This window comes from Podarcis bocagei, assembly GCF_964188305.1.
Source record: "Podarcis bocagei genome assembly, chromosome: 2".
Classification (NCBI taxonomy): Eukaryota; Metazoa; Chordata; class Lepidosauria; order Squamata; family Lacertidae; genus Podarcis; species Podarcis bocagei.
The window spans coordinates 52,984,574-53,010,898 of NC_138126.1; the positions used below are offsets into that span (position 1 = coordinate 52,984,574).

Below are 26,325 nucleotides of genomic sequence, written 5' to 3' on the forward strand. Positions count from 1 at the left end.
TCTACACCCTTAGAATTCGGGACCAGGCTATATTGAATTCCGGAATAGCATGGCAACCTTCATATTGCCAAAAGAGGGAGTGAATGCACCACCAGAAAAGAGAGCACAAGTACACTTTAAATGGGCATTTGTGCCTTTTCGGTTTTGCTGTCCAGGTGTTAACTGTTGAAGGACAATTTCACAGGCCCTTCTCTCCCTTCATAGAATCATAGAATTGTAATGTCAGAAAGACTCAATCCCCAGCAACACAGGGACCGGCTTATAGTTGTACTGCACAGCCATTTAAATAGATGGCACTTTCAAAGAGACGGTTACCCTATGTAAAGTAGGTCTCATGACACACCCTACTCCCGAAACCCAATTTACAAAAATATAGATTACCACAACCACCCCTATTTTTAAAGCAACAAGTACAGTGGCATTCATTCATGTTTCATTTTTACTTACGTGATTTGCCAGTAAATCATGGGAGTGGTTGACCGGCTGATCCTTTCCTTTCCCAAATGGCTTCTGACTGCGCGTCATATTCCCATCCCTGAAAATCAGAGATGCACTTCCAACGGCTTTTCTTTTTATGTTAACAGCCACCCAATCAGTCACTCTCATTCTTCGTTCTCTACCTCTTCCTTGTTCTTCACCTGACCCTCCCACCCACCAAAGCTCTCAAAGAGGTGCACAATAAGATAAAATGAGGGGAAATGCAATAAATAATTACTTTAAAAAGAATTTTGCTACAATTACTGCATGAAACCAGTAGTAATCACTAGATCACACTGCAGGGGAAAGCCTTCTTACACAAAAATGTATTTAGTAGCGAAAGTATCTGAACTTAAAAATAATACAATTTATGTCAGTTTCTTTTCTTACTTGAGAAAGAGAGGGAGATGAGAGACAAAGGAACTGAATGTGGCTTCCTTTTGGGAACATGGCTCTGAGTTCCAAACTGCAAGTTAAATTGGTGGTTGGTGTGTGGAGCTGATAGTTTTCTTTGTGTAAACAGGAGAGGGAATCTATCTTCCATCGCTTGCTGCTGTCTCAATTCAGATTGCCCCACCCCCAATTTAAGCCTGCATTTTTTATTTCTATGCCGCTTAGCCAGATGATGCATTTGTATTGGGACAGAGATGCAGCCAGAAAGGATTTGACAACTGATGAACATGGTTGCAGAAGATGCTATTCATTTGCTAATGTTTTATTAAACAAATACTAGCTTTCAGAATTTTGTCTGTTAGACAAGAGGAATACATGGTTTGTTTACAGTAGGAAATCCAGTCTACAGATAGAAACTGGTCCACAAATTATACTTTGAATTTATAGTGACTGGGAAATAACAAGGGACCATTGTGCGAAGTGATTGTATGGGGAAATATGGCTTTAGATTTTTTTAATTGCAGACTTATTTCTAATATGAAATTCTGCTTATAATAAAAAGGTACTAATGATGACATGGTGGCACTGGTAAGTCATGTTCTAATCATACAGTTCTTCGGGCGATAGCCAAAGCCCCAGATCCCAAAATACTGTATTCAGCTTTTTGAGCAAGGACTGATTTGTTACTGTTTATGGTATTTAGAAATTAGAGGCATTTAATAGCTGTTCAAGAAAAAACAACAACATGGGAATTAAAGGATCCTTGAAAGAAATTAAGACTGAAATGGAAAACAAAACAAAACTTTGCAGCATATCTTCAGTAGGAAGACTTTTAAAAATTTAAATTATTTGCAAAACAGCCCATTAAACTCTTTTGGGTTTTATTGCTGCCCAAAATATGTTTCAAGATTTTCAAACACCTCCCACTGTTTTTGGTTAAGTATAACAATCAGTCTTCTTAGCTTTGAACATTTTGGATAAACAATATGATTCATGTTTAATCAGATATATTTCTCCTTGCTATCATAGATAATATTGCTTATTTAACAAAATCTGTATACCGTTTAACTATAAATAAAAGCTCTAAACAGTTTACAAAGAATATAAAATACATAGTAACATTGTCAATAAAAATAAATGTTAAGACAAGTTTATAAAAAGCAAAATGAGCAAAATAAACTTTACATGTGGATCATGTTGGGATCAACAATGAAATAATACAACATTCCTAAACAATCTCAGTAAAACATACCCTTTAGACCATTTCAACTGTAATGCCAAACCATGGTTTGGCCATCCTTGGGCTAAGTTGCTGCCCTGTCCCTTTTTCCCTTGTGCATTGTTCCAGTTTCCTTCCTAGGTTTCTTGATTTCGACAAACTATTTGGCCTGCCATTATATCTGAATCAGCCAACTACTGCTTCTCCCCCAAATCACAGTTTGAAACCATAGTTTTAAGTGGATTTTCATTTTTCGTTGGAGGGACAAACACAAACCATAGTTTGCCAATTCATCCGCAGTGGCAAACTGTACGCCTTGTTCCAAACCTGCAAGTCAGATAGGGAAGAAGAATGCGTAAGGGGATGTGGATAGGGCAGAGCCGAAGCCCACAGGTGGGCAAACTATGGTTTGGTATTATATTTGAACTCACTGTAGTAGGAAAAACCTGACTGTAAGTCATCACACATTACAACCCAAGAGGAAAGTGTGACCATCTGTTTTCAACTTTATAGTAGAATATAGTAAGTAGACTATTCTCACTTGCTAATGATGCTTCTGATCTAAGTCTTAGCAGCAAGAGTCAGAGCAACCTGACCTTCATTTTTAAAAGATTAGTGCTTGACTCCCTCCTCTTTCTGGAGACAGACAGCATGACATATTTCTGCTTAACTCGTCTTTTTGATCTTTTAAGAGGATGACCTCATAGGACTCTCACTTTAATCACCTGAAACTAAAAATACACTGTGCTTATTGAAGCTCCCGGGAAACTGCCATGAGCAAAAGAAGCGAAGAGAGCCAAGTGGAGTACTTTTAATACACATTATTATAATCTTTTCATGAATAGTCTCAAGTTTTATTTTGCAGAATGGATTGCAGCTAGTGAATACCAGTTTTATCAGATCATTGGTATTGGTTTTCATCTTCACCATCTTATCCAGATTGCTTTATTCAGGAAATTTGATTTTGTGGTTTCATCACACAATGTTTTCTGTAATAAACCAAACTTAAAATGTTCATAACACATGTCAGCCATGAAGCATACTACTACTATGTATCTCACATTTTGTTTTATTTGTTGTATCGTTTTGTGTCATCTTATGCATTGGCATTATTTTTTCCAATATTTTGTTTGACTGGTTTAATTGCAGGTGCATATTGAGAAATAATTCTTAAGATGTAAAATTTATTTATTTTTTCATGCTAAAAAGGGCTTACTGAACATACATTGGTGCTTGGTTCCATGGAATTAAAAGAAAAATAGGATTTTGCATCATTACATAAATAGTTCATTATCTTAAGAAATTATACCACAAGCTTATTAAAATATTATATTTATTTGAGTATCTGATTATTTTCCTAGTGCCTGAAAGCACAACAGAATTTGGAGTAGTTTAAAATAACAGCTAGACTGGTGCAGAGTGATCCACATATATTGCTTCATATTTCTGCAGAAATCCTAACCAACCCTTAACCTATATCTTTGCTATTACTGTACAGAATATAGCAAAGACATCCATTTAAAAAACTTGTTATACATTTAGGGGGTCCTTCCCACCCCAACAACATTTTAACTCTTCATTGCAATCACCCATCATACTCATTTCTGATGTATGCATACATTTGTATGGGAATTATTTCCCTTTATTTTCCAGTAATTGGAGTTTTAATGTATTTATTTATTTATTTTTTAGAAAGTGGAAAAAAGCTTATTGAAACATTTCAGATAATAACCATTAGCACCTACCTTTCCATTAGAAAGCCCCTTAATAGACACTCAGTGTGTTGACTTTGTTTTTCCTTGTGTCGTAGGTCTATAAATACTCTGCACCAGTTTTGCTGTCCAGCTCCATTGTACCATACCCAGCTCACTGTCCCTGCCACACACTCAGAGTACAGGTAAGAGTAGTTATGGTCCACCCACTTTTTCCTTTCATAGACAGGCCTGACCATTTATTATATTTATTTTTGGTACCTCTATATGATAAAAAAATTACTTTAAAAATCACATTTTAAAACATTTAAAGAGCACACACTCTTTTATAGTACAGGTCTATGTAGAATTTCCACAGAGAATCAGTATAGCGTTTCCAGTTCCCCCCAGTTTATATGTTCACTAAATAAACAAATGCCATGACATTTAAACAATTAGCGTCCGCATACATCAATGAGGGCGCTTTCAAGCAAACACATAGAAAGCCCTCAAGACCTTGAGACCATGCTCTGCTGCTCCCTTCCACTCCTTCTTGGCCTGCCCAAGATAAATATACCTCAGGCAAAACAGTGCCCATAAGCAGGTCTGTGTTTGCTGTGATTTTGCTCATGAGCATGCAAGGAGGGTGCGCCACCTATTTGAGAAGCTCTTTCCAGTGCTCATGCTCAACTCATAGCATACACAACTATGAAGTCCTGAGGTCTTACTTCCTGAGACAAAGGGCCGATTCCAAATTATTATCGGTAATCACTTTTTTCCAGGAAAGAAGATTCAAAGCGACTTGCGAAAGACGTGTGAGTCAAAGCTCACTCATTAACACCGTTCTGTGAACTATAGTCTCTAAGGCAGGAATATAGTTTCACTTGGGACCACATTCTTGGGGGGGGGATGCTCCCCTGCACAGACCACCTCTCTTCCTCAGCCCACCCCATTTAGCCTCAATCAGTGTAGCCTCTGATGCAACTGTGGAATCTCCCTTACCTTGTCTTTGGCCTAGTGCTGCTATCATTGCAGCAATAGGAGAAGAGGTGCTACCAGGCATATTAGAACATAGGAAGTTGCCTTATACAGAGTCAGACCATCCATTTAGTTCAGTTCTATCTACACTAGCTGGCAGTGGCTCTCTGGGATTTCATGCAGTATTTCACACAGGAAGCAACGGATTGAACCTGGAAAGCAGATGCTCTCTCAGTGAGCTATGGCACTTCCCCATAGAGTTTGGATGCCAAACTATAGATTGTGGTTCCTACAGTGTTCTAGCCATAGTGTTCTGTTGTTGGATCTCAGATAACACATGTATAAGACCTGTGTGCCTTGTGGCAACAATGGTGCTTGATCAGAGACAAGGTATGAGAGATGCTGGAGGCCATGGACTGAGGCAACAGGCCACATGCAGTCCATAGGCTGCAGGTTGTTCTGTCCCAAAGGCTGGAGCACCAAGTTCTCCTTTGCAAAGCAAGTCCTAATAGCTGGGCTGCAAGCGGTTTCCCATAACAGTGCTTTGCAATGCAGAGCTGTATGAGCCCTAGCTATTAGGGCTTGCTTTGTCAATTGATACACAGAATGGAATCCAGAGGAAAGTGGGTAACTACATTGTGCCAAATGATCACACTAGTGTGCACCCAACTGACATTCTGGTGGGAAGAACAAGGCAGCATAAAGAGCTCTGCATTTCCCTGTTCACCCAAACCAATGGCTTCAAGTTACAAGCAAGGAGATTCCGACTAAACATCAGGAAGAACTTTCTGACGGTAAGAGCTGTTTGACAGTGGAACGGACTCACACGGAAGGTGGTGGCCTCTCCTTCATTGGAGGTTTTTAAGCAGAGGTAGGATGGCCATCTGTCACAGATGCTTTAGCTGAGATTCCTGCAGAGCAGGTTGTTGGACTAGATGGTCCTCAAGGTTCCTTCCAACTCTACGAGCCTAAGATTCTTGGACAATGCAAATAAATGGGGCGGGGATAGGGGGAAGAAAGACCCTTTGCTGCTACAGCATGTAGTTTCTTTTTAAATTAAAAAAAGAGCAGGAGAAAAGGTGTTTTCTTTACCCTTTTCTGAAACAATTCATGCTTTGCTCTGTACCATGAAACCCACCGAAATGCCTCCCACAGTTTGAACCTGCAAAGTAGGGTGGGGAATTTTTGACTGGATTAGACTAGATTAGAACAGTCAGCAGTGCGTTTGGTCCTCTGGCTGCTTCAGTCTTTAAGTAGGTGTGCAAGGTTTGTTTGAGGGCAGGCAGGTTTCCACTTAAAGCTATGTGCTCCAAATCCCTCCCTTCCTCTGCAGAAGCCCCATATATACTGATCTTTTCGAACCCCTAAATGTTTCCCTATTCCTGATGCAAAGTAGGCACACAAAAGCTAGAGCCCACCAGCCTTTGGTTGAGCAGTAAATTAGCATCCTTTTATTTTCCTTTCTAAATCCATTACATATAAAATCCATATCAGTTGGTGGCTTTCATCACACAGGCATCTGGATAAGTGTTTGGAGATGCTTGTATCCTACATAGATTTTGCAGTTCCTCAGGACTGACTTTATATGGGATATTTACACAGTACAAGATAAAATACATATTTAGGGCTGTTAAAAAATGGACACATAATTTTTCATTATTTCATCAGTAAAAGTGAGTTAAATTATTTATCATTTGCCAGCTCATGGATAACATTTGTGTAAAATATTGTAAATATTGGGCTGAAAAAGGGTTGTGCTCACCTTGTGCTAGTAAAAAAAGATAACCAGCAGTGAAACCTAAGTCTGTAAATGGATATGCATAAGTTTGTTGCTTTCATAATTGTGTGTTTCCCACATAGTTCATGTATTGCATATTTCTTTTCCATCATTTAAGCATTTTTCCTTTGTTTTGCCTTATTTTTGGTTTTCTTCCATCATAAATATAAGCATTTTGGAATCAGTGAATGTGCTATCCACTTGTATGTGCTCCCAGTATTGTTAATCCAGCTTGCCCAAGCCAATGACACATGAAACAGGTTTCCCCCATTTGTTTTCAAGTATATCTTAATCTTTGCTATAGAATGCGTGTGCAGGTCTTGTGACCTACCAAGTCAGTGGCATCCTTCCAGTTCTATAAGGCAGTCTGCTACTAGTAGGAGCTCAATAAATGTCCTAGTTCTGCTGTTTGCCTGGGCAAAAAAAAAAGGTTGTAAACACTGGTGGTCTGCTTTCACCTTAACGGGTCACAAGATGCAGGACTGCTGTAGCCAAATAGTGGTATTGCAGTAGCTGAGGAAACTTGTTTAGCTGGAACAATTTAAAAACACCCTTAAATGACCTTTTGCAGTGCTTTGCTGAGCTGGGCTTCAGTGCATACAATACAGTTCAGAATCACTTTAGGATTGCAGCATTGCAGTTCCATGATCCTTTAAAAGTTAATTTCATAATGAAATTAACTAATTCGTTAATGAACTTATTAACACATATAATAAATATGTAACAAATAATGGTGACAAAAAGCCTTTTGTCTATAGGTAGCTTAAGCAAAGATCTTTAGGGTGTGTGAACAATGCCAGCATTGTTTTCACTACAACAAATCCTGAAAAACATGCAGTCACCTTTTTATTATTCCATTCCATTCTCCTATAAATTATATTGGATTGAGTTATACTGAGTTCATCCATGCTCAATTGGTGCTCATTTTGATCCTTAAAAGTACTCCTTTAATTTTTTTTAAGGAGCATCCCAAAGTACTCTTTCAAAGTATAAAATCCTTTCTTCTTAAACCTCTATGACTACACAGCCAAAATGGTAGTTTCTGTATTGGAAATTCAGTTCTTTATTCTCCATCATAAGTCCTCAAGCTTGACTTATGTTTTTCCTTCTTCAGATAGTTAACATAACGTGCTTTTAGATTTGATAGCTTCTCATAATATAGGAGCAGACAGACTTCTGGGCCACTTGCAAGCGGATGGGGCAGCAGGTGATGTGCCTCTCATTTTGTAAAGTCCCACCACACAAGTCATTAGCTTCTGCATGTGCATCTCTCTACGCAGGCAAGCAGGAGGCATTATTCCATTTCAAGAACTCATACCAGCCAGGGGGGAATAACAGGAGGGTGTGGAGTAGGGCCATTGAGGGGTGTGTCCTGTGGAGAGTTCCAAGGGTCAGATAGAGAGGCCTGGAAAACTTCATTGACACACACACTGTGGCCTGAGGTTCTCCACCCCTGTCATCTGCAACTCTTCAGTACCAGCAGCAATATTGTGCGACACTATAGCACACACCTCTTTTCCGGTTAAGTGTCTGTTTGGCAACTTACCAAAAGCCATCCCTAGTCTTGAAATTAGTAGTCACATGCCTTCATTTATAGTTTATTTTTAGATTGATGCCTTTGAGTTATTTTCCAAATAAATATTGAAATCTAATACAAAGCATCAACTCATGGCTTTTGTTCTATTTTTGTAGTCCCTAATAGGTACAAATAAATGTAAGGCGTTCTGTTATTCCTACACACATAGAAAGCCACTAAAACTGTGCCTCCCCTTCTTGAATATACTGATGCTGCAGATGGCTAATCGATGGACATTTCAGTCACTGCTTCACTTTTCCCCTAACAGACAGATTATGCATCATTTTTAAATAATTAATAAGGAATGAATGCGTGTTTGGAACATAGAAGAAAACCCAAACACTTTTCTTACTTACTTCTACATTGGTCAAACTATACTGGGGAGAGAAGCCCTGGTCAAAGGCAAGTAGCCAACATAATGCCCTCCAGATGTTGCTATCCAGCACGGGCAATAGTCAAGAATGATGTGTGCATTTTTATTATGCATCATATGTTTTAACATGTGTGTGTGTAAAATAAGTAAGTGATGGAATTTGGGATCCAGAAACATCTGTAGGGCACCATGTTGACTTCCCAGGTCTAGGGCCGCGTGATGTGGTCACATTGCTGAAGCTAAGCAAGTGTGAGCCTGGTCTGTGCTTGAATGGAAGACTACCAGGAAGCCCCATGTGCACCACTGTTAAGACCCGTGATGAAAAGAAAACAGAATATAGATAAAACAAATAACTTTAGTTGCAAAATCAATGTCTTGTTTTTGTAAACTGCATTGAGGGTTGTTGTTTTTTACAATCAAGTGGTGTATAAATTTTATGAAATAAATAAAATAAATCAGTGCAATTATCTCAATATAATAATGCGCCATGTAGCAACAAGCCATCCTTGTTGTTTATCTCCTCATTCTAAGTGTTATGTTTCTTCTTCCACCATATGTTTGGGATGAGTTCCAAAGACTGTGCCAGCAGAAGGCTGCTCATGCAAACAACCTTTCATCTCCCCTTGAGAAACATCTCCAGACAGTCAAAGGCCTTCCTAAATAGAGCGGTTTGTGTTGTGGAAGAATGCCTGAACTGAGGCAATTCCCCACTTCTCACTGTAACTTCCTAGGACACAGCCCACACTGTTCAGGGAGGCAGCTGCCCTATGTAAAGGCTTTGGAGAATGGAGTACACAAAGGAAGGAAGGTTGCATATAATCAAAACATACAAATAGAAGACATTCACTTTTATGCCATTAGACATCTTATAAATAAATAAACTTCCCCAAATCCTTGTTTTGTTTGATATGATATCATATTTAGTATATGTGGATTTATTTCAGTTTTGATGCGCATGGAATGATTTGACAGCTTCCATCCTAATCATGCCAAGCATTCCTTGTTTACATTACTGATCCTTCTGAATTCTCATGTCCATTTCTCAACACGTTACCTGAGCATCTTGAAACTGGAGACTTTCTCTCTTCTTTTCCCCCCAGTGATGCCTGTGAAAGCAAAAAGATATTGCAAAGGATGTTATAGTACCAAAGAAATCCCTTCATTTTCTTGCAGTACCTACCTGCATAATGTTTGTTCAACACCTCTATGAGGTAAAATCATTATTCTGACACTTTTTTTCCTTATTTTGAAATTAATTGCAATTTTTTGTTTTGTTTTCACAAATCATGGTGAGTAGCATTTTAGCAAAGGTCTGTTTTCAAAGCAGCAGCAGCACAAAAAAAAAGTTATTTGGTCAACCATATTGCTTATCTTCATGGTAAGCAATGTTGTTCAGCATTTATATTCACCTTTTAAATATTAGTAGGCAGAGTCCTGCATTACTGTGGTGGATTACTGGGACCACTGGGAAAAAATACCTGTGACCATATTTAGTTCTGCACTCAATCGGATTTGTGCACGACCTGATTATAACCAAGGGATCTGAAATTACTAGGAGGGAACAAGTGCTATTGATGGGTTATCTGTAGGACCGAAGAACCTATATATGATGGGCAATGATCTAAGCTTATTAAATGCATTTTTTCAAAATCTATTCTCAAAGCTGCATGGGCATGATTATCCTTTTCCTACTCACCCTACCCTGCATATTTTTATTCTCATTCCTGCTTTCTCACAATAATATGCATCCCCATGGACAGTCAGCTGTTCTTCTACGATATATTTGCAGGATGGAAGATACAATGGTAAGAATGAAACTTTGAAAGGATCATGAATATGAACAACTTCTGATGGAATTGGGTTGACATTTGGGTTGTCTAGGCTTTGACTTGGAGAATATAGACTAAATCCTAAGTTTCCCCCTATATGTTAGAGCAAAAAATGTACTGGTTATAATTATTTTATTCTATTATACATACACATTAACCATTTTTATAAGTCTATAATCTGACTAGAATTTGTAGTGAATGGGTAAGCAGGGATACATTGGTTTAGTGTGATGGAATAATGTGCAGGATCCCAGAGAGGGGATTGTAGTGGCCTTTGTTCATTCCCAAGCATTTCACTGATGTGCTACACTGAACCATGGTTTGACATCCAAACCCAGACTCATTGTTTAGCTCTCTCCAGACGAGCCACAAGTTGTAATCTATAGGACAAACTTTGGTTACAGTTTGTAGTTTGTCTAGAGAGAGCTAAACTATAGCTTCACCTAGCATAGTATCCAAAAACAAAGAAAGACCAAAGCAGCCACAGTTTCCTCTCCAGAAACTTGCGTTTTTGTTCATTTGCACTAAGCCAAATTAGGAAGCTGCATGGATGGCTCTGAGGTACCCAGTTAGACTTTTCACTTGTTTCTCAAGCAGCAAACATCCCATTGCCAAAGCTGTGCAGCAAACCATGCTTTAAAGCAAATTTTTATGTCTATGATCCAGAGAGGGGGGGAAAACTTAAATCTATCCATTTGCAACACATTTGGTATTATATAGCAATACCTGGCAAATACAATGAGTGATAGTGTTTGGCTCTAGATTTTTGTATTTTCTTTCTCTTTCCTATTCCTTTCCGTTATTCTTCTTTAGCTAGCTATTTAATTAAAGGAGATGGCCACTGTTGGTCATACTGATGATGAAGGTACTTCCTTCAGCTTCCTCCCACCATAGGTTAAAAGTGTAGCTTTACAGATGGAGGTATTCCACATTGCTTTTGCAATTTGAGTGTTAGACCTGGTTTGTAGCGTTATTCATGATGCTGGCAACTCAGGAGACTTTGGAAGCAGAGTTCTTACCTGTGTGGGGTTTTTTTTAAAGAGAGTACAGCCATATTTGTAAGTAGTAATTCTTGATGGAACATAGTCCTGTAGGTGTACTTGGAAAAGTCCTAAATGAAATTTCTTTTTTGAACTTATTAAGCAAAAGTCTTTTAAAGCGGGGACAAAATAAGTAAAGCATGTTTCCAGTAAAAGGTGCAGTTGCTAACACTGACACTGTCTAGGAATCCAAATGAAATGAGGCTGAAATTTCCTTTCTGTATTGTTTACAAAAGGGCTGTATTATTCTTAAATACTTTGTTCTCCTAACAATGTCCCTTTATGATTCTGTCCCTCTATCTCTTTTTTCCCCTCCTTGGCAGGGAAGATAATGTTCTACACCAGTTCTGTTGTCCACCTTCTGGGTCTAGTAGTCCATCTTCAAGATAACAGAGAAGTTCTGAGTCGCTAAACTGTGCAGTCAGAGTTCCACATCTGTATATTCCACTCCCTCTTCTTTCTCTGGCTGGTGTGTATGGAACTGAAACTAACTTGCATGGATACACTAAAGGTTCTGGTTTGCAGCGAATTCAGATATGTCCAGAAGGGTATATGGCTGCCTAATCATTTCCACCCAGCATTTTCTACTACACGTTTTCACAGCCCTCTTTATATGTTCTTATGTTATTTTGAGCGGCCATAGAATGTAAACCAATATGTAAATCTCACATTTTTAAAAACTAAAATAAAAAGTACCATAAACCTGACTTTTGTGCAGTTTTGTTGCATACAGTCCCAATGACTTTTTCAGTTTATGTTCTAATGATAATTAGTAAGCCTTTAAATAAATCTCATTTTCTCTCTTTCTCTCTCTCTCTCCCCCTCCTTCCCTCCCAGCATTTCACAACATTCTTGTTCTGGGCTTTTGCAATACTGTCCAATCTGCAATTCAGAAATGAGCCTGAATTTTTCAATTTTGGGATCTGGGGCTACTATTTATCTTACCTTGTTTTTTAAACATCAGATTTTATAAGATTTCAATTGTATCTGTGAGAACCGTATTTCCTCAGTGTTTAAGAGCATTTTCGTGCCTTTGACTGTTAGCTGAATATCTGTTAAGTGTATTTCTGAGGGAATATGCATTGTGTGTATATGACACTGATGGACCCACACTATTTCAATGGGAAGATCAAACCTGACTTTGTTGGGATAAAATAATGATATTTCTGTGTTGTGTGGAAGCCCACATGGGTACTTGACGAATGTGGAAATTGCTTTGAAGGTCAATGTAAGGTACGATCCACATGGGAGAAAAAATCATTCAGTGCAGCCAAACTGACTGGTTGCATTTTATTATGCTAAGCATTTGCTAACCTTTTATATTTTTAACTCCTTTCTTTTTTTCTAATATAACGCTGTCCTTTATCTTATACTCCCTTTTTGGTATTCCCTGGCATTATTCTAGTAGTATCTTTCATTCTAAGGGAGGCAGTTTAAAGAGCAAAAAAACCCAAAATGTATATATGTACCAAGTGTTTTGCCTACCCTGTCAATCCACAAATATTAAGTGCCATGTTCATGTGATTCCATCTGTATAATATTCTTTTAATATAAGATGTTCAGCAATAAGACGGGATGCAGCAATATAAGTTCTGATACGGATAATGCAGTATCATTGTGTAAATGTCTGGATTTTGCTGGAATTATTAGCCTTTTACTTTATTTAGGAAGGAATACCTCACAGAGGGTGAGAATTTATGTTGTTGTGACTTGCTTTTCTTTTTCACAAACAAAAACAATAATTATCCCTGCCCTCAGTGTAGTGATGTATAGCACTGTAATTACTCCTTTTCTCACCCACTGAGATGTCTGGAATCTTTTAATCTAATTATAATTTTGTTTGTGCGTGTAAAGGCAAAAAAAAGGGCCTATTCTATGTAACAAAGTTCAAAGCATGCATTTTGGGTGCCAGTTTGCAAGATTAATAAAAAGGATGCAGATTAGCCTGGCCATCATTACAATTAAGTTTGAGGTTTTTTCCTCTCTTTTTCTGCTTTTTGTGAAGGGCAACACAAGCTGTGGTTGTGGTTGGTTCTGTTCCTTTTTAAGCTTTCCAATTAAGAAGGCAGCCTTTGGACTTGTACGCTCTTGGTGTGTGAAATCCTTTGCATCCGTAAGGTCTTTGAAACAACATTTTTGTGTGTCAGAAAAGCTGACGTTCAGTACTACAGTGGAAGCCGGATATCCCATTTTCTTTTTGAAACATACTTGTATATCTTGTTCTTCTTCACCACTGGAGCAGGCAGATTTATCCCCTCATTAACATGTTGAGATGTAAGCAGGCAAAGGAATTACTTTATAAAATAGAATAGAAAAACACTGCTGGGGAGAGGGGGAGCCATCCTGTCCACTGAACTTGTTTAAACTTCCATATCTGGCAGCACAGGCTGTATTTTCTACTGTGCATGAATGGATCTTTCAACAAACGTACTTAACATGCACATTTTTAAAAAAGAAAGTTGGGAGGATAAAAAATGTTCCTTTTGCAAATCTCAATCATGTGTAGCTCCTGCAAAATAAGTTTATAATAACTCTGAGAGAATGGCTTGAACAAAAGGACTCAATTTGGCACTTTACCACTGGGAAAGCTTGGAAATCTGGCCACATATTTCTAGCGGGATACAGCTCTGCAATGTGGGTCAGCCCCAGGACATGTGAACTTTAGCTTTTGCCAAAATGTTTTATAATCATTTACTTCCTTGAGATACATACCAATAGCTGAAAATTTCATGACCTATAATAATGGATGTTTTACTTCCCATTCAATGGAACAGAAAGCAGTTCCAGTTTTACATAAATTGTAATAATAATAATAATAATAATAATCAGAATAAGTGCATGTTCCCAGACGGACTTTTGACAAAATAATGAAAGCTGTTTTTCAAATGAAATAAGCATATGCTAGTGAAAATGTCAACATAGCGATGGTTGGTGGTTAATTCTTTTTTTTACTGTAGTCTTAAATTGAGTATATTTGTTTTGCATTATTTTCTAAGTCCTTGCTGAGGAAATGTAACAAAACATGAAATGAATTGCACAAACATATTTGTTTCAAGTAAATGTAGATTAATTTTGGTCTTGGAGTATACAGCTGTCTTTTTCCCCTTTCCCCTTTCTTTTTCCCCTTTCGATGCAAAAGTGACTTCAACATGCAACCTGATTGGGAATCTGTTATTCAAATAGGCAGAAAGATTACAGTAAAAAGACTGCAAATCAGATGCAGGATGGCATGAATCTGTGGAGTCCTGCGAAATGTTTGCTCTTAAGGTCTCCTGGACCTGGAGAAAGGGCAGTATGTGAAAGAAGTAGTTGAGAGGTAAGGAAGCAAGAGACATGAGAGACTAATGACAGGCGTGTAGCTAGTAGCAGAAGTAAAACAGCTGAGTTTCTTAAATCTATAGGCACGTTCACCTGGAAGGCGCATGTTACAGATGTCAAGGAAGATCCTTTGGGCTTGTTCTGGCTGATTGGTGCTAAGATTTGCTAATCTGGCTGGCTACTCTTCTGTTCCCCGCTTTATCCTTCAGCCTGCATGGTACACAGGCTCAGTCCTTGCCTGACAACCTCAGGACTTGCTGTAGGCTTGGGACTGTCTGATCCACAAGTGAGTTTGCCACTTGTTTTAGCTTTGATTCCACAAAGCTACTTCTGTAGCTGGAGTAGGTGGTTCATAATGTGGCTTATGCATTTCCAGAATGTAGGCTGTTGTGCATTTTGTTTCATTCACTGTTGCTTTTTTTTTAATTAAAAAGATAGTGCTGCCTACACACCAAACTTATGATTAATGCATGGTGAGTCATAATACATTCTTGCTTTTAACAAACAGCGGTGTTTAGCATTTAGCATTCAATCTTGTCAGCCTTGTCAAAACTATAAAAATGCAACAGTATGTGAGTCATAGTAATTCAAAATGTGCCTCTTTCTGCAATCGGATTTGAAACAGCTATAAATAGGCTAATCAAGAACAACTTCCATTCTAAAAAATAATGCCACTTGCATTCCACAAGGATACCTGCATATGGAAGCTAGAGGGAGCTCTGATGCTGCGAGTTCCAAAACATCCACAGAGCTGTTCAGCATTTCTGGTTGAGATTGTCATTTCTGTTGTGTGTGTGCAAGTCTCTAAAATGCAAAAAAGCTACCATTAGTCTTACCTGTTATTGCTCTGTTCTCTTTTTTAAAAAATAAAATAGTCCCAGTAACACTGAATATAGTTAGAATAGAATATAATTTTTTTCTTCAGAGCCATGACAGTTCCTCTAGTCTAGTGAATGCTTCGTCATCTGTTACAATTTATGAAAATTACAGACCTGTTTTAGATATGTTCACTGTTTTCATTGTCATTGAGCCTAGTGTTGATCTTACACCAAAACTTAACCTGGAGGTATGAATGGAAAATTTAAGGAATGGCAGACTTTCATATGTTGGGTCACTGCTGTATCTGCAAACAGGCAGAGATTATGCACACTTTAAATTTACAGAAGCTACTGTGAGGTCATAATACCAGACTTTATACATAAGCAACACAGGTATGAGAAACTATGGGAAAATAATTTTGACCCAGTAAAAATGTTTGTTGAGTCATTAGAGCAGTGATAGCCCATGTGGGGCTCTCCGTGTATTTGGGATTACATCTCCCATTAGCCAGAATAGTCAGTGGTCAGAGATCATGGGAGTTGCAGTCTGGAACATCTGAAGGCACCACAGTTGCTATTCCTTCTCATGCCTATACCACAAATCTTGAGCTAAATTCATTTCATATTTTTAGACAAGGTTAAATAAATTAAGCCCGTGTAAGAGTTTTGGGTTTGTTTTTTAATTTATTAGATAGGCTTGGATTAAACAAAAACCCATTCACAATCCACCAGTTCTGTGTCCCTGCAGAATGAAGGTACTACAGGTTGTTTTTGTGATTTTTGGTGACAGCGGGCCATTCTCATGCTGTGTGGCAGTGTGCTTTTGAAACAGAAGAATTTCAAAAGCACTTCGTAATATAAAATGTGGGTCACAGCAGCTGCTGTTCAAAGAAAAGCATTCAGAAATGCTTCTGGGTATGCATAAGCCCTTGGGTATACTGAAATGGCTCTTTGAATCCTGGCCTTTAATTTCCTGCATAATACAGTAGAATTTATTCACTAGTTAAGAAAACAGCAACACATTTTTTGTGTGAGGTACTTTGCAACAGACAATATTGACAAATCAGTAGGGCACCGGATTCAGGGACACAACAGCTACGTTCAGATTTGGTGGAGACATTAGTGGAGAAAGCAATTTCTCTGTCAGGCGGACTTTGGTCTTTCAGATTTCAGCAGCACCCTGTCCAAGGCCAAAATTTAGTGCTCCTCCACCTCTTGCCTTCCATTCTGCTCAGTTCACTATGTCATAGCTGCAACACCACCTAGGCTCAGCGCCCAGTGTGGCAGAACTGGGCACACTAAACCCTCTTTCTCTGTGAGCTAAATATAGCCTCTTCACTGATTAATTCAATTATATTATATGTGTCACTTGAGGGTGTTTTGGGTTTTTAGGGCGTGGTGGGGTTTTGTGGTTTTTTTTTTTTTTTTTGCACAATTTGAGGAAAAAATAGTAACTCTGAAAAAAATTGCACCTTGGTAAATATGTCAATCACTGAGGAGATGTTAAAAGTAAACTGAAAGTGTGTCCACGTAAAATCAGAGGTATAGGTAATCATAGTAAGTTTCCAGTTGGCTTTAAGGATTGCTTCCATTAGAGTTAATAATAATAATAATAATAATAATAATAATAATAATAATAATAATAATAATAATTTATTATTTATACCCCGCCCATCTGGCTGGGCCTCCCCAGCCACTCTGGGCGGCTTCCATAGAAACCAAAAATACACTAAAATATCACACGTTAAAAACTTCCCTGAAGGGCTGCCTTAAGATGTCTTCTGAATGTCAGGTAGTTGTTTATCGCTTTGACATCTGCTGGAAGGGCGTTCCACAGGGCGGGCGCCACTACCGAGAAGGCCCTCTGCCTGGTTCCCTGTAGCTTTGCTTCTCGCAATGAGGGAACCGCCAGAAGGCCCTCGGCGCTGGACCTCAGCGTCTGGGCAGAACGATGGGGGTGGAGACGCTCCTTCAGGTATACAGGACCGAGGTCGTTTAGGGCTTTAAAGGTCAGCACCAACACTTTGAATTGTGCTCGGAGTTGGAGACAAAAATGCAAATAGATTGTTCTTGCCAATCTTCATGTTTAGTTCATCATTTTAAGTTTTTGTCTGAAAATCACACTTCTGTGCTAGATTGAAGAACATGAAGCCATATGCAACATTTTCTCCCTTTCCTGTTCTGAGAAGTACTCAGAATGGCAGGATAAACACACATTCACAATGGTTATTTCCATTTCCCAAGATGACAAAGACCTCTTATATAACACATTTTGCTACTTAAATAAATCTATAATTTCTTCCCTTCACACAAACCTCTGTGCAAGGCTTTGAGCAAACTAGTCTCAAAACGTTTTTATGAGCAACTCAACTATTCGCCTTATTCACCCTGTTTCTCATACTGTAGTCCTGCACTGCAAAGGCTGCTAACGCTTCCTCAAGAGTTCACAGAACATTTTATCCTTCCACTTATACAGTGGTACATCAGGTTAAGAACTTAATTCATTCTGGAGGTCTGTTCTTAACCTGAAACTGTTCTTAACCTGAGGTACCACTTTAGCTAATGGGGCCTCCTGCTGCCACTGAGCTGCCACCGCACAATTTCTGTTCTTATCCTGAAGCAAAGTTCTTAACCCGAGGTACTAGTTCTGGGTTAACAGTGTCTGTAACCTGAAGCGTCTATAACCCGAGATACCACTGTATTGCAAAACTTCACTTATGTAAGTGGACCTATGTGCTCCCCTAAAAACTGGTTGTTTTGGGGGATCCTTTGCAAAGAGGAGAGGGAATCAACACAAACTGCCTGCCTCCTTTCACCGATGGAAATCTCAACTAGATCAGAAGTCCTGAAAATGGAAGGCATCTTTCCATTGATGGAAGGGATGCATAGGATCCAAGAAAAAAAAATTAGTTTCACCTTACCTGCTTCTTTATTCCTTACACATTTTCAATTCCATCTGCTGATTTAATTCCTGACTTTTCTGAATAGGAATTCGTTGCTTTTCTCTTTTGTCCAGTGCTTAGGACCTGGTTTTTCTTTTTTGCATTTAGAACTTGTTGTTAATGTTTCATTTTATTGCTTATTCCATTTGTTTCTTTCACTCTTCATCCAAAGAGCTGAGGGTGTGGCACATAGGTCTAATTTCCCTTCCCCATTTTATTCTCAAAGCAGTTGTGACCATACTAAGATTACTCAGTGAGCTTTGTGACAGAGTGGAGATTTGAACCTGTGTCTCCTCTGTACTAACCTACTGTGGCCACCTAGTAGTTGAAATGCATATCAGCACAATTGGATAAATGGGCATCACTGTGGCAGGATGGTAAACAGCATTTCCATGCTCTCTGACACGTGTTACAGTGCTCCGTGCGCCAGAAGTGGTTTAGTCATGCTGACCACATGACCCCGAAAAGCTGTCTGCAGATGAACACCAGCTTCCTCAGCCTGAAAGCGGACATGAGCGCAACATCTCATAGTTGATTTCGACTGAGCTTAACCGTCCAGAGGTTCTTTACCTACTAACCTACTAGCTAATATCCATCCATAATGATTTATCAAGTACTTTCTTACAATATCCTGTCAGAAATGGCAAATAGAATGATCTTTCATCTTTTTCAGAACTGGGTTCCAACTTTAGCCTCAGCCTGCAACATAACTAAACATGTTTTTTGTCATATTTGTCTCTCTTCCTGTGAGTATCTCCCACTCTCCATCTTCCTTCTCCCTCTTTTTTTTTATAATACAAGTTAAATTGATTGGACGCTGCAAGGGTACGCACTTTGCGCCAGGTGACAACCCAGTTGTGGGTGCTTAGATACAAACTGGAAACCAAATACATCATTTTGTGCCTGAAACAAACCATAACCTTGATCAGATATAGCAAATGACCTTCCATAACAACAGATTTCTTGTAATAGCTCCTTGTTTTATATTAAGTAAAGCAATTTCGTATTGTTCCATTCTGGTTGTACATGAACTTTGCATTCTGTGTTCATAATAAGGTGCCATGTACTTTTGATTTTGGGAGCATGGGTAACACAGTTACTGAGGACTTTTCCTAAATGTGGCAGATGTTTCTGACAAGTTTGTTTGGTAGCTAGGCATGAAGAGTCTGATTAAAGCAATTTTAATCTTCTTTGTTCTTAGTTAATCGGTGAGCTGTCAGCCGAGTCCTATCAATGCCAGCTGCCCATGAAATTGTCAAGATTGCTACTCTGCTACTTTTTCTTCCCCTTCCACCACCACCACCCAATCCTCTCACCTTATTCAAACACAAACAAAATTGTCTCGGGGCTACAGAATATCAAAAATTAGGTTTGACCATTTTATAAAGTAAAAACCAGTAGACTAGATCAGTTGACTGTGTGTGTGTGTGTGTGTGTGTGTGTGTGTGTGTGTGTGTGTAGTGGTGCAAAGAAACAATATTTCCAGTAGAAAGAGGACATCTTGGTAAACACTTTTAGCTCTTCATCCTCCTTGTTATGATCTGTGAGTTCATAATGCCTGCAGGCATCATATATTCCAACAAAAACAAAGCAAAACTGGTGTATATAATGTGCATTATTAAAAATATTTGAAGAGAGTAAGTAAAATAGGAAGTGCAGGCACTAGGGATGTTCCAAGTCACCGCACAAGCAAGCCATGTCCGTGAAAACAGAACTAGCATTACTTTCCAACTAGTAAAGATGGAAAACATAGTCCCAGTGAAGTCCACAGCAGAAAAGCAAGCTCTAAGGCAGGGGTCAGCAAATTTTTCAGCAGGGGGCCGGTCCACTGTCCCTCAGACCTTGTGGGGGTCCGGACTATGTTTTGAAAAGAAAAAAGTATGAATTCCTATGCCCTACAAACAACCCAGAGATGCATTTTAAATAAAAGGACACATCCTACTCATCTAAAAACACGCTGATTCTAGGACCGTCCGCAGGCCGGATTTAGAAGGTGATTGGGCCAGATCTGCCCCCCAGGCCTGAGTTTGCCTACCCATGCTCTAAGGCCATCAACACTGTCACATCCTCCTACTTCCTCCTTGAGGACCGAGAGGAGGTCGCATCTGGAGGGGCTTGAGCCTTTGCAAATGCTCCATGTAAGCATGCCCAAAAGCTTCACAGGCATTCAATCCCTTTCATGGAAAGCTGGTCATTTGCTCCAATTCCTTTCATTACTTTTGAAACAATATAATACGATACAATAATCTTTATTGTCATTGTCCCATACAGAACAACGAAATTGAAAAAATCTACATAAGACATTCAAAAACCAACAAGCCTGCTATCCCAGCTATCCCAATCTGGTTAGCCCCCTAAAAACTCTGATACCCCATTTTTAAATACAATATACTCCCATAGAGACTCCTTACACTGCATCTTTATAACCCTGTACCTTCTTCCAGATGGACACGGGTGGCGTTGTGGGTTAAACCACAGAGCCTAGGACTTGCTGATCAGAAGGTTGGCAGTTCAATTCCCTGCAACGGGGTGAGCTCCCGTTGCTCGGTCCCTGCTCCTGCCAACCTAGCAGTTCGAAAGCACGTCAAAGTGCAAGTAGATAAATAGGTACCGCTCCGGCGGGAAGGTAAACGCCGTTTCCGTGCGCTGCTCTGGTTCGCCAGAAGCGGCTTAGTCATGCTGGCCATATGACCCAGAAGCTGTACGCCGGCTCCCTCGACCAATAAAGCAAGATGAGCGCTGCAACCCCAGAGTCGTCTGCAACTGTACCTAATGGTCAGGGGTCCCTTTACCTTTACCTTACCTTCTTCCAGAAGACAGAAGCTGAAAGAGATCATTTCCGGGGTGCACACTATCCTGCGCTATCTCTGCAGCTTTCTTATGGCACCTGAATACATAGATTTGATCGAAGGTGGGAAGAGTGCACCCAATTATTCTCTCCGCAGTCTTTACAACCCTGGACAGCATTGTTTTTCCCCTGACCGTGCAGCTCCCAAAGCACACACAGAGATCATAAGTTAATACACTCTCAACAGTACAATGGTAAAATGTCATCAACAGGTCCTTTGAGAGATGGTTTTTCCGGAGAGTTCTCAGAAAATATAACCTCTGCTGTGCTCTCTTCATCAGGTCTTTGCTGTTTTCTCCCCAGGTTAGGTCATCTCTCAACTCCATTCCCAGAAGTCGAAACACCGAGACCTGTTCCACACGCTTTCCTTCAATAATAAGTGGCTGAATATTCGATTTACATTTCCTAAAGTCCACAATAATCTCTTTTGTTTTCTTTAAGTTAAGGAGTAAGTTGTTTTTCCTGCACCACTCCCCCAACTGCTCAACTTCCTTCCTATGGGCCACCTCCCCCTCTCCAGCCTTGATTAAACCAACCACCGTAGTATCATCTGCAAACTTAATGATCTTATTACTGGGGTATGGTCTTTGTTCCAATTAATTGTACAAAATTGTTCCCCTGATTTTGGTGTAGAACTGGGGTGTTTGGTGGTGGTGGTGACTTAAATAATTCCATGATGCAAATGTTCTGTGTGAGCAAGCCGCTTTGTTAAAATAATAAAAAAATGTGGTTATTTAAGCCATTTACTTCCAGACAATTTAGGGTGCCTTATTGAAAGGCAGAAGGTGGGCACTGATGTGGTAACTACAGCTGGAAAAAAGCTACTTTCTACTTGCCAGCTGAGCTCTTTCCACCTCTATCACCTGCTTCTTTATTATTATTATTATTATTATTATTATTGAGCTTCACTTTCACATATCAAGCATTTAAAGGCTTCACAGAGAAAGCCTAAATCAAACACTGTCTGGGCCTTTTTGGCTGCATTTCTTGTGTTTGAAGATAAGAGCCTTTCCAACCAATTTCACTACTTAAATATAATTATCTTTGTCCCATTTTCCCCTGTTTGAAATAGGAATAAGAGGAGAAAAGATTCCCCATTGTGAATGTGTTCCAAAACCTATAGATTGTCAACTGCAGGGAGCCTTTGACCCTCTCTGTTGGACAGTTTCATGTCCTGCTACTCATGTTCTTTTTCTTGCTCTTTAAGTGCAAGCGGTTTTTTATAAAAAAATAAATAAATATGGAATATACCAAACCCATTCTGTTCGTGAACTGTAAAATAGAATTCTTATAATTTCAGGACGAACAGAACTATAATCAGACTTATTTAATTTCAGAACTGATTAAGCAGTCTCCCCCCGCCCCCTGCCAACTTCCTATGTAATGGAGTTGGGCAATCAAATCAGCTGGATGGCTGTGAAAATCTCAGGTGCCATGTGTATAATCATTCTCAATTATTGTTTGCTTTAAAATAAAAGGCAATTTCTCTTCACTAGGTAGTGCTTACTGTATGGTTTTCTTCACAGAGGGAAAGATACTGACCAATGTGGTACCTTTTGCCTTTATTTCCATTCTAAGCTTAGCATGTGGTTTTCTAGCTTTCTAGCTATTTTTAAACCTTTGTTTAACAGGGCAATATAATGGCACTATGTGTTTGCTTTTTCTGGCAACAATTCAAAAGTTGAATGATTTTGTAGTTAGTTAATCTTCCTTGTTAATGCTTTTAGCAAAATTGTAATCCTTTTTTAGTCTGTTGTAGCCACACACACACACACACACACACTTAAAGTGTTCATGTTTCATAAGCTTCTTCAATATAGCATTTCAAGGAGATGTTTTTTGCTAGAGCTTTGATAAAGCAGCAGTCAGTATTATTTGTTACAGAATCAAACTTTGTGTCTTTGGGGAGGATATTATTACACATATTTTACATTATTAGATCTGTTATGACCCCTAAAGTGTACAACTATTGTTTTATATACATTTCTGCTAATATCTGCCTAAAACAAGTTGTCATTTTGTGCACACAACATTCAAACATTACAAGTTCATGGAGGTTCATGCCAAAATATAACACAAAGGATGCAGTAACTGAAGAATGTGACTTATAAATCAGACCTTGGTGTAATAATTCCCTAAAATGTTGAAAGGTAGCCCTATGAGTTACTGAACAAGATTATTTCGATTATCCAGAACACTTAAATCATGAATGAAGAAACACAGTTCTAGAAGGCTCCAAAAGATGAGAGTCCATTCTTTGAATGGGTTTTGTTTATCCCATCATTATAAAGCTGCCATAAAGCTGAAAAATTGGCTGGAAGTGTGATAGGGATAGGTGAAGAGGAGGATGCTGAAGCTTTACAAGTTTGCTTTATTCATTGGCTTCTGTTACTGAATGAATGAACAATTGCAAGTGGATCTACTTGAAATAGCTAAAATTCCTGGGGTATAGCTTTGATCACAGGAAACATTATGAAATACAGCAGTGAAGCAGAGTGTGATGGGGTGGTAATGATACTATATACCTGCATCCTTGTACCTACAGTTGGCTCCCAAAATAGTTAAATGATTGGGCAACCCATTCACAAGTTTGGGCAATATGGGATGATGAGTGTGGCAGAATGCTTAATTTGTATGGGCATGCAAGAGTCAAGCCATCTGACATGTTTGTGTTTAGCTATGTTTAGCTATGTTTAGCTATGTTTAGCTATTTTCTCCCCAAATGCTTCCGCTTGAAATAAAGGAAATATGAGCCGGAAAACAGCAGACGTGAAGAGACAGATATATTTGAGACAAACAGTATTCACATATTTTTCTAGGCATTTCTCAGAGAGTAGATGAGCAGCTGAAAAATGCTATAACTATCACAAGGCACAGGCTGTGTGTGCGTGTGTGTGTAACATCAATGGCAAGTTTCAAATGGCCTGTCCTTAGATGTGTTAGAGATTTGTAGCTCAGTTATATGCCTGCTTACTCAGAAACAAACACCACAGGATTCAGTGAGAATTCCTGTGATTACTGAACAGAATGTTGAGATTCAGACAAGGAAAACTGAAATTCCCATTCAGCCAAGAAGCGCGTTGCACGTAGTTCACCTAAACTCTTCCAGTCTCCTTTAACTGATGCTGGTTTTATATTGTATGTTGCATATATCTTACTAATAATTAATTTTGATTTGGAATATTTTAATGATATTGTTCTAGTTGATATTTTACTGTTTCATGGTGTGTGTTTTTATTTTGTAAAACATCTTGAGAAGGTTTTCACCTTTAAAAGCAATAAAATAGTAATAATAAAATAATCTTCATAGGCTATTATAAAGGTGAAATGGAATATACCCATGCTTATCCATGGAATAAGGGCTTGGTTAAAGCATGTTAAATAAAAGTTTCTTCCTTCCAAGAAATTGTGCATAGAATTACGACATAAGTCATGAACTGTGAAGGTACCTTTGCTTCTAGTTCTAGCTGCTGCTTGTGCCATCAATTCACAGGACAAATAATTGCCCTTAACTTGGAACTGGGCTATGTCTTTCCCTTATATTTTCATCTTTGGGGCATGGCCCTAGCAGATGTCCTAAAGCTAGTCCATTCCTAGAAAAATAATAATCCTAAAACCTAGAATAAACCTGTGCCCATAGGGAAGGCAAGTGAAGACGAGAATCATCATTTTCCTACAGGGGTGTAATTATTTAGAACACCTAGTTTTCTCCTCTGGTTTTGGAAATAACATGTGCTATTTTTAACGCATTTGTACACAAGCTGTTTTGTATCTGTACTCTAATTCCCTCGAGGTCACAAAAATGCTTAGTGTCACTCAGCACAATCAAGGTTCTACAGAGGCGATCAGCTAATCAGTGCGGCTTAGTGTCTCTTTAGCATATCTTCACTTTGTACAACAAATTGTCACTCCACGAAGAGGCTGAGAGGATGTTTAAATGTTCTAGTAACAATATTCTTAAGACAGTTTTTAAAAAAAAATATGTTGAAGTCAAGACACAGCCATATTCACAAATCGGCTGACACTTTCATGTGAAGGCTATATTAAACGAAACTTAATTACAAGTAAATTAAGTTCACCCTTGAGAATTGTCACATTAACAAAGAGAGGCAAGAAGACATATAGAGAGAAGCCTCCTTAAAATTCATCACTATTCCCTTCTTCTGGACTGGGCTGAAAGCAAACAAAGGGAACAGGGAGCGAAGCAACACTTTTTAAAAATTATACATGCTGCGAATTACAGGATGTGTTGAAATTGTGTCCTATCTAGAAGATATATACAGTTTTATAAGTGAATTTATAGATCGGGGGGAAACTGATCAGTACAGTTACTTCAAAATTATGTGTCAATATATGTGTCCAATATCTTTTGATACTGCTTATAAATTGGAGCGGGAATTGTCTTCGCAGTAGGCATGTAGAGCACAGTTCAAAGCTTTGGCCAGCAGTAGTAGGTACTTGATCCAGATATGTGTCGACCACAGCCCCACAGAAGGTGGGGGTGAAGAGGCCAGAGGCATGGAGCAGACTGTTGACATCACATGACAGCAGTTGGGCTGTTTCAGGATCCAGCTGATCCTGGGATGGCTCCAACTTGTTCCTGAAATGCCCAATTTTGGAAGTTTGTACTGACTACTGATGGCAGGGGTACTGGTAGCAGTGGCTTCTGCCATCATTGGGCAGTTGCATTGGAATGCTGCTTGCTGATGGAGCCTCATCCCTCTGCCTCCTCAGAACCCTCACCAGCATGACAGATCAACGGTTAGAATTGCTCTTTTAGTATAGAATTGCTTTCCTTTATTTTCACTTTTTACATGGAATCTATATGACACCATTTCTAACCCACTCACTATATTCCAAGTTTTTTCCTGTGTTGTTTGAGGGGGGGGGATGTTTGGTTGCTGTCAACAGTTTTTCATTTAAAATGCAGTGGAACACATGACTTTCTTGTATAAGGCCACTGTGTCTTTATTTAGAAGCTTATTGTCCTTGTGATTGCTTCCTAAACAACAGACACATTGCTCCATTGTGCCTGAATTAGAAAGC

At 39.0% G+C, this 26,325-nt stretch overlaps 1 protein-coding gene across 10 annotated transcripts in view; it reads left to right on the top strand.

The window, feature by feature from the left end:
* IQSEC1 (IQ motif and Sec7 domain ArfGEF 1) overlaps positions 1-26,325 on the top strand; it is a 306,192-nt gene that overhangs the window by 108,077 nt on the left and 171,790 nt on the right. For 5 of the 10 annotated variants that reach the window (XM_081175976.1, XM_081175978.1, XM_081175977.1 and 2 more), the window contains one exon: positions 3,900-3,986. The exons of 4 other annotated variants lie outside the window; for them this stretch is intronic. In XM_081175976.1, coding sequence (XP_081032102.1) covers positions 3,900-3,986 — 87 coding nt within the window. Of the gene's footprint in view, positions 1-3,899; positions 3,987-9,675; positions 9,696-26,325 lie in introns of those variants that run through there. One more of the 10 variants, XM_081175975.1, reaches the window with a different exon arrangement.